At 37.5% G+C, this 8,723-nt stretch overlaps 1 protein-coding gene across 1 annotated transcript; it reads left to right on the forward strand.

Moving 5' to 3' along the window:
* Window positions 1-5,559: 5,559 nt before the first annotated feature.
* On the forward strand, window positions 5,560-6,667 carry LOC145036907 (protein RADIALIS-like 3). Its single transcript, XM_078985433.1, has 2 exons — window positions 5,560-5,958; window positions 6,287-6,667. Exon 1 carries the CDS (start codon window positions 5,695-5,697, stop codon window positions 5,932-5,934), a length of 240 nt encoding a protein of 79 aa, XP_078841559.1. The 5' UTR covers window positions 5,560-5,694; the 3' UTR covers window positions 5,935-5,958; window positions 6,287-6,667.
* The last annotated feature ends 2,056 nt before the right edge of the window (window positions 6,668-8,723 follow it).

Raw genomic sequence — 8,723 nt, forward strand, 5'->3', positions numbered from 1 at the left:
AAGTGACCGACTCAGTGAGTCGGATAAGGAGACTCGTCGAGTCTGGTCTGAGCGAGGTAAACCCTAAATCCGGGACTTGGAGCCTATTTAAGCATCTCATTCTCTTCCCTAGGGTTCCTTTACTGCCTCTCTAACCCAGAACACCGAACCCTACAAGGGAAGAGGGAAATCATTGAAGCTTCAAGGATTGGCCTTAGATCCAGAGTTTGTGGAACCTTTCAGAGTTATTGAAGGTACTAAGTCGTTTCCTTCATTTAGATCTATTTTAGTTATGAGTTTTGGGGCTTCTAAGCCATGTTTTAGATATTTATATGAGTTAGAAACCAGATATGAGGTTGCTACTTCGTATCTAAGCTCATTTTGGCCTGGTGAAGCATAAAGTAACTGCTCTTGAGTTGATTATAGAGCCTCCTTGCCTTAAACCCTAGTTTATGGTGTGTTTAGCCTAGATCTCCTTCTCTTCATGTAAATTTTGCATCTTTACGCGAGGAATAGGCTTGGGAAGGGCAGATCTACAGTTTGGAGTCCATGCATGACTCAAAAGTCCTCTGCATGTATGAAGATCTGAATGGACTCGGTGAGTCCTTTGAGTGTACTCGGCGAGTAGCATGAAGATTAGGAGGAACTCGACAAGTGGGATGAGCAACTCGTCGAGTCAGATGAAGATTGCCTTGGACTCGGCGAGTCAGGACGCGAAACCCCAAACCCTTCGAGTTGAGACTCGAATCAGTGAGTCGAGTGGAGACTCGGTGAGTTGGACAGGTCAGGACTCGGAAATCGGTAGACTCGGCGAGTCATGGACTGACTCGGAGAGTCGAGTCGCGAATGGAAGGACTCTGAGCATATGAACTCGGTGAGTCAGTAGGCTGACTCGGCGAGTAGGGTTGACCAGGAAGGTTGACTTTGACCAAGACTTTGACGTTGACCACAGTTGACTTAGTTGACTTTTGGAGGATAGTTAGAATAAGTGTTGCATTGATATTGGTAGCTCGGGGAGCTAGTGGAGTAGGAGTTTAGAGAGTTGCCGGGCAACAGCTAGATGGGTTATCAGCAAGTTCAATATGTGCAGGTGAGTTTCCCTTTGTGTGAATGGGTCTAAGGCCACAATGCCGACCCATGTAGTTATGAGTAGAAGACCCGGGGGTTAGCCCTAGGCACAATATGCTAGTAAGATATTTGGGATGAGGTCCAATGATAGCGGGCGGGTGCCCAAGGATTTGTTTATATGATAGTTTATACTTGTTGTCTGTGTGATACATGTATGTGCCAGGTAGGGAGGTGAATGTGGGCGAGGTCCCGTATCTCACCAATAGCAGAGTGTGGATGGTGTTCCACATCTCATTAGTAGCAGAACAGGGATGAGGCCCAAGTTAAGGAAGGAGTAATAGTGGGCTGGGCCCGTATCTCACTATTAGTAGGAGTGTGGACGGGGTTCCATGACTCATCAGTAGCAGGATAAGGGCGAGGCCAAGGATAGGCGAGGCCTTTGGTCAAGATCCATTAGTATATGTTTAGCTTATGTGTTGTGATATGTTTATGTGCTATTATATGTTCGTGGGCGAGGCCCTGTGACATGTGAGGCCTAAGTGAAACAGATCTATATTCGAGCGAGGCTCGAAGCTAGGCGAGGCTTAGAGCGGTGGGGCCATTGTAGCGGGCGAGGCCCGAGTCAGGGGTGAGACCCAGGATAGCGAGCGTGGCCCAGTATATGAAATATGTGGTTATGCATGGTATGTGGTAGGGTGGGGAACTCACTAAGCTTCGTGCTTACGGTTTTCAGTTTTGGTTTCAGGTATTTCCGGTAGTGGAGGGAAGAGCTCGGGGTGATCGCATGGCACACACCATTGATTAGACAGCCTGGAAATGTTTTACTCTGATAACGAACATGTGTTTTGGAAATTAATACTCTGTTTATGTTTTGGATTGATGATTTTGCTTTAAGTAATGTTTTATTAAAAAAAAAATTTAGTCATGAATTTTGGGTCGTTACATCTTGCAACCCTAAAATGGTAGGAGTTGAAACATCTTGATGTAAAATCCATGTTTTAAATGATGAGCTACAAGAGGAGGTATCTATTCACCAACTGAATGTTCTTGTGAAGAAAGGGATCGAAGACTCGATATACAAGCTTGTGAAGGTGTTATACGACCTAAGATAAGTGCCTTACACATTGAATATGAAACATGACACGATTTTGAAGAATATGAAATTTTAGAGATGTGCGAAGAGCAAGTTGTGTATCTAATAAGTATAAAAGATGAAATCATTGTTAGAATATACGTTGATGATTTCGTTGTTGCCAGAACTAGCACAAATATCGTATCAAAATTTAAGCAAGCCATGGCTACAAAGATTGATATGAACAATTTGGGCATACTTACATATTACCTTGGTATTGAGGTGTATTGAAGAAAGAAATACATTATAATTACACAAGAAGGTTATATAAAGAAAGTGCTCACATATGGATGTATATATGATGGCAACTACACCTTAGTTCCTATGGATTGAAATGCGATTTTCTCAAAAGGAGATGGCGAAGAAGATATCAATGTCACAAAATATCGCAACTTAGTGGGAAGATTGAGACAATTTCTCCAAAGAAGACCTGATCTCCCATATGCGGTTGACATTACAAGTTGGTGGTATATGCAGACCCTGTAAAAATCCCATATAGTGGCGATAAAACAAATCCTGCGGTATGTGAAAAGAACTGTAGGCTATGTAATTCGGTATACTTGAGGTGGACTTGTAAACTTGGTGAGATACAGTGATAACAGTCACAACATAGATCAAGATGACAGAAGGAGCACAAATGTTCACATTTTATACCTAGGTTAGTCACCTGTTGTTACTTGTTTGCAAAACACAAAACAGTTTCACTATCTTCGTGTGAAACATAATACACTACTGCAAGTGCAACGAGTTGTCAAGCAATTTGGCTTCATGTTCTACTTGGAGAAATAACCGGGTCTCATGTACAAAAAGTGGTACTCAAGATTGACAACACATCTTCAATAAAGTTAGTTAAAAGCCCAATGTTTCATGGATGAAGCAAGCACATAAAGTTCCTACACCATTAGATTCGAGAATGAATTGAGGAGAAAGAAATTATGGTAGAACATATTAGTGTAAAGGAACAATGAGCTGACATCCTAATGAAGGCACTTGCTAAAGTGAAGTTCAATGAAATGCATAAGCTTCTTGGTGTGGAGGACCTCACAATTTCCATTCAGAAATTAAGGGGTAAATATTGTTAATTTTCGATTAAGTCCATCACGTTGAGGTGTCAATGGGTGGGGCCGATCCATATACACAATACGGTATTGTGGTTTAGGGTTTACGGAGATTGCGTGCATCATAAATAGCCAGTTAATACCATGTTTAGAGATTAGCAACTTGGAACGGTTGTAACAAAGTTTTGATTTATTTTCTTTATGATAAGAGTTATTCTCATATTCTTTTGTGTTCATGTTATTGCATTTGCCAATTACTTACGTTAATCTATATATGGTTGCAGGTGGATCATCAAAGAATTCTAAATATTTCTATCGGTAGGGTTACACGTAAATATAACTATATGGCAATTTTTAAACAAGCTTAGAGAAAGGTAGTAGTCAGTGTGGAACATGGCTACTCCAACCTTTTGAAATCCTTTTACAATGGGTAACTTTTGTTAAATGAATAAAGTTACCTCATAAAAGTTACAGCAGAGAATCATAAATGCGTTTTGAGACCGGGAAGAAAGGAAAAATGAAAGCAATTAATCAAATACCAAATTATAACCAATCGAAGTTACCTTTAAAAGACTATGTGAATAACAATGAAAAAGTGGTTTAAAAAAAGCAACTTACATTTTCTATTGTCCCCCTCCTAAAGCATTGTTTCTACTTATAACAAGATATTATAGCCATCCATATATATATGAAGCAATAAACTAAAAAATACAAAAACAAAATTCTCAAAAAACTTCACAAGAAGGCGAGTAGTCCAAATTAACCATTATTCATTTACACTTAATATATTATTAATTAAGTATTTTTTCATTTACACTTAATCTATAAGTAAGTATTTTTTCCAGCCACATATATTTCTAAGCAATACACCCTGTGTCTTTTATAATCCAAGTCGCTCTTAAACAAACCATATGCTTCCTTTGGTTAGTATTCGTCTTTCTTTTTCTAGATTCTTTAAAAAGAGGTTCTCATATGTAAGCAATATCACGTACCAATAAATGTACTAGGCATCAGGAATCTAAATCAACTTACCAAAAGCAGGAATCATTACATCATAAGACTATATCAAACAAGTTTAACAAAAAGTAATCAAGGAGCATTACTTTTCCATGATAAATTAATTTGGATATGAAAAATATTCCAAATATTGGAAAGATTTGATGCATCTAAAGGAGCACCACCTAAAAAGAATCATCCTTGCTTTCTAACGATAGTTTTGTTTACAAAGAAACTCTTATTTCACATCTCTAAACCAATGCTATATACTCCGATTCTCGGAAGCACATTACTACATAAAACTAGAAAAAATATACTATAGCATGCAAGTTTATGGTGAAGTGCATACATTCAAAGAGTGTGCTTATAAATTAAGGGCATCTAAGATGGAAAGTCATTAGCTTACCTTCTTCTCTACTTTGTCCAAAAGCTCTTTGAGATGCTAGCAATGAGAAGAAGAGAAAGTGTGGCTTCCACTAGTGCAAAGATGGTGCTTCCCACAACTTGCATCCAATATGATATGTAGTGCCAAAATATTACGTCAAATTGAGTGAAATATCTCAGATTCTTGATATCATAATATCATACTTTTCATCAACGAATGTAATCCACATGAAAAATGGAAGAATCTGATACTACACATCTAGACCAAAAGTAGAAAGCATTGCAAATTTGCAGCATTGTCCGTACATAAAAGGAAACAAAAAAGAAAAAAAAATATCAAATATAATGAATGAGAAGAAATAAGAGAGGCTTTAGTTCACTAACTTTTAGCTCATATTGTGATTACTGTTAGTAGTCATTGCACTAAGATCTCATGACACATTAGCACATATCAAGCCTTTGTTTTTGCGAGTCTCTTATTCACTTCCCACATTGTGAGTATTAATATAAGAACAATCAAGCCATACCGAATTTGTCCAAAGTTTTATAATCACTTCTAAATTTCAATTTGCCTACGTAAATTTAACAAGCCTTTATATATCTTTTGATGTTATCGTACGACGAAAACTAGAGCCAATGTGAAGGAAACGTGGGTAAAGATCTTGCAGATCATTAGTGCTTATTAACCATGCACATGCTCACTACTAAGTGTCTCCTCAAGGTGATCCAGTTATAGACTATTTCATTTAAAAATAAACTTTTAATATAGTGGCCGGTGATGTGATACATTTCATTTGATACTGATTCTTCAATTATACAGGCTTTTATACCCGGTCTATTGTTTGTAAAAGAAGTCGATGCGCATTTTGGTCATCTTGCAAATAATATTCGCCATGCTGGACAAACCCCGCGCCCTTTACTTCCTATTTATAAGAAGTGTCTCTTGATAACATCTTCAAGATCATCCCTTAAGAACTTTCCATCTTCCTTTGACTAGATAACTCCATCCTTCTCGTTTCTCTAAACATTTTCGAACGTACCAATATCAATAACAAACAAAAGTCTTTGAGTGCAACAATGGCGTCAAATTCCTTCTCATCTAGTAGCTACAGCTCCTCTTGGACGCCTAAGCAGAACAAATTATTTGAAAAAGCGCTTGCGGTATATGACACAGATACCCCTGATCGCTGGCAGAAAATTGCAAGGGCAGTAGGTGGTAAATCTGCTGAAGAAGTGAAAAGGCATTATGAATTGCTTATTGAAGATGTTAGGCACATTGAGTCTGGAAATGTTCCTATTCCCAACTACAGACATTAGTCTAAATTGCAATGCAATCATCAGGTAACTTGATCGTTTAATATAGTCGAACTTTCTGTTGCAAACTGACATTACTTCCAATGTAATTGCTACGTATATTGTAGCATTTATTTCATTTTTAATCTATTGGAAACCATATTATAGCGTTACTTGAAGGGCCCTTGTTGCAGTAGTCAACTCCAACTGTGTCAAACATTAGACTATTGGCAGCATCCATGAATGTGAATAATAAAGGCTATAAGTATAAAACAGAAGCATCTTGTTACTTGGATTTTGAAGTGAAAGGGGTTGAAATCCCAACACTTATATATGCAAATACCCTGAAAGGTCTTGTGTTTTGTTTCCTCTACAGCATTATCTCATAGGCTGGCTCATGAAGTACACATAAAGGTCCACTGAAGTAGGAGACGTGGAGGTTTTACTAGTCAACAAAAAAGTACAGAAAAAAACGTCAAGTAAAAAACAGGAATCTATTGGCTCTCTCTCTCTCTCTCTCTCTCTCTCTCTCTCTCTCTCTCTCTCTCTCTCTCTCTCTCTCTCTCTCTCTCTCTCTCTCTCTCTCTCTCTCTCTCTCTCTCTCTCTCTCTCTCTCTCTCTCTCTCTGTGTGTGTGTGTTTGTGGGAACATGTACTGTGTAGTTAATTATGTCGCCAAAAAAATGTAACATGAGATTTGCATGTATTTTGTTCATATTGATGTTTGGAGAAATCAAATATATTCCCACATTTTGTCACTAGCTATGCTCTTTATACACCAAGACATTTGTCAAAAATTCAAGAGAATGAATTCAAAGAGAGAATTATACTAACATGGTCCTCCCCCATGAAAGTAGCAAAAATTCATAAAATTCAAGCTTACATCATACTAACATGTTCAAAACCCTTAATTATAATCTAAGCGAGGTGTGCAGTAATGGACGGACTCATAACAGAAAGAGTTAGAGCCCCAAAGGGCCAAGAGCTTAGCTTTCGATGCAAAAAGAAAAAGAAAATCTTATTTGAAAAAGTTGAAGGACATGTACAAGTAGTCGAATATCCTCTTTTTTACAAACAATACTTGACGATTGAGTGGTATCGTAGTATAATTATAATATTCCGTATTTTAGATTTTTTTGGGGTAAAATTCAAGGGCTTTTGACATTGGAAAATTGAGTAATCTAATGCTTATAAATGTGCTTGTTAATAAAAGTAACTACTCAAATTTCTTTTAGAAATGACCACATTCTCCGGAATATCGTATTCCGGAGCGCGTAATTTCGTTCCGGACATGGGATACGGAATACAATATTCTGGAGTATTTATGATGTTTCGAAGTTGGTGGTCGTTGGTGGGAATTTTGGTTCGGAATCTGAAACCCCGTACATTCCGGACTGAAAAGCTGTATTCCGAACAATATTCTGAAATGACCGGACATTCCGGAGAGGTAGAATGATGAGAATTGTTATCGAGAATTTAGAAAAGAAAAGATAGATTTGAATGATTTAAGATGAAAAACACAGAGAGTAAATATTAATCAGATCTCATATTGATTAAGACTGATTACAAAGTTAAGCAGAAGTGATTCTAGCATCGTACTACAACTTCTAGCCTAAGTCCCTATTTATAGGGAACAACAAAAAAATACTAAGTCTATACATTTTTAACTTCGCACAAAAGATGACTTAGTAAAATAACATAAAATGCGAAACTATACAAAACACTCTATTCGACTTTTACAATATACATCAACATTCTCCCCCTTTGTAAACAGTCGATACAATTCAACTCATAAGCTTTTGAATTGCAGAGTGAATTGCCTTTCGCACTTCTCCATACCAGGAGATCACCTTCTTTAAATCTTTCTTGTCTCCTTCGTTATTCTTCTTGCAATTGTTGATACGTACAATGAAGTGCGTATATTGCGAAGAATTATATCTTTCAATCTCTGAGACTTTAAACAAAAATTTCTTCGGGTTGCCTTTTGTGTCTCTGCCAGAAAACACCATGCCAAAAGGTTTTAGGCAGATTTCTCCAACAACGTACTTTGACAAAGCAGATTGTGTCAAAGTCTTCTCCCATGGAACTTTCACTTCCCTTCCCACAACATGTGCTAATTCATCATCTGTAAGGGCTAGACAATCGAAGTAATTGTCTATGAAAGTCTTCACATGTGCGAAGCCTGCTTTGAACACATCTGTATCAGAGCCTTTGAGATTGTTTTCTTCCATATGCTTCAAGATCAGTGCTACTTGAATTAAGTCATTGCAGCTCATCAAAGGAAAGTCAGCAACTGTGAAGTCATATTGTTTGTTGTCAGTTCTGATAACAAAGTATCTAAAATTCTGTAGCATCTCTTCAAATAGAATATCCTTCTTTATCGTCACCACCTTTTTGATCTTCATTAACGACCAAACTTCATCTGGATTCTTCCCCAAGACAGCATGAAATCTGATTTTCATTTGAGTATAATCATTCGGATTATCAAATTTCTCACTGATCTTGTATTGTGCATTGATAAACAACATTTCATTTATTGGGAAGTCCAATTGGCAATGATCTGAGTTCGCAATATCATAACTTCTCTTTGGCTTCTTCTCGAACTCATACATCTCCCTACACATAACTTTTGACTCTATGGTTTCGTAAGAGTAAAGTTTTGTAGAATTTCCTTTGTTCATGGAGGGAGGATCACTTGCCCGTTGTCTCATAATACTCTGAACTTGCCTCATCTTTTCCATCTCAGCCTCAGCCTCAACTTTTAACTCTTCTTTTGATTTTTCATATAATATTCCTTTTCCTCTTCCTACAACA

This window comes from Lactuca saligna, chromosome 3, assembly GCF_052625555.1.
Source record: "Lactuca saligna cultivar CGN05327 chromosome 3, ASM5262555v1, whole genome shotgun sequence".
NCBI classification, from domain to species: domain Eukaryota; kingdom Viridiplantae; phylum Streptophyta; class Magnoliopsida; order Asterales; family Asteraceae; genus Lactuca; species Lactuca saligna.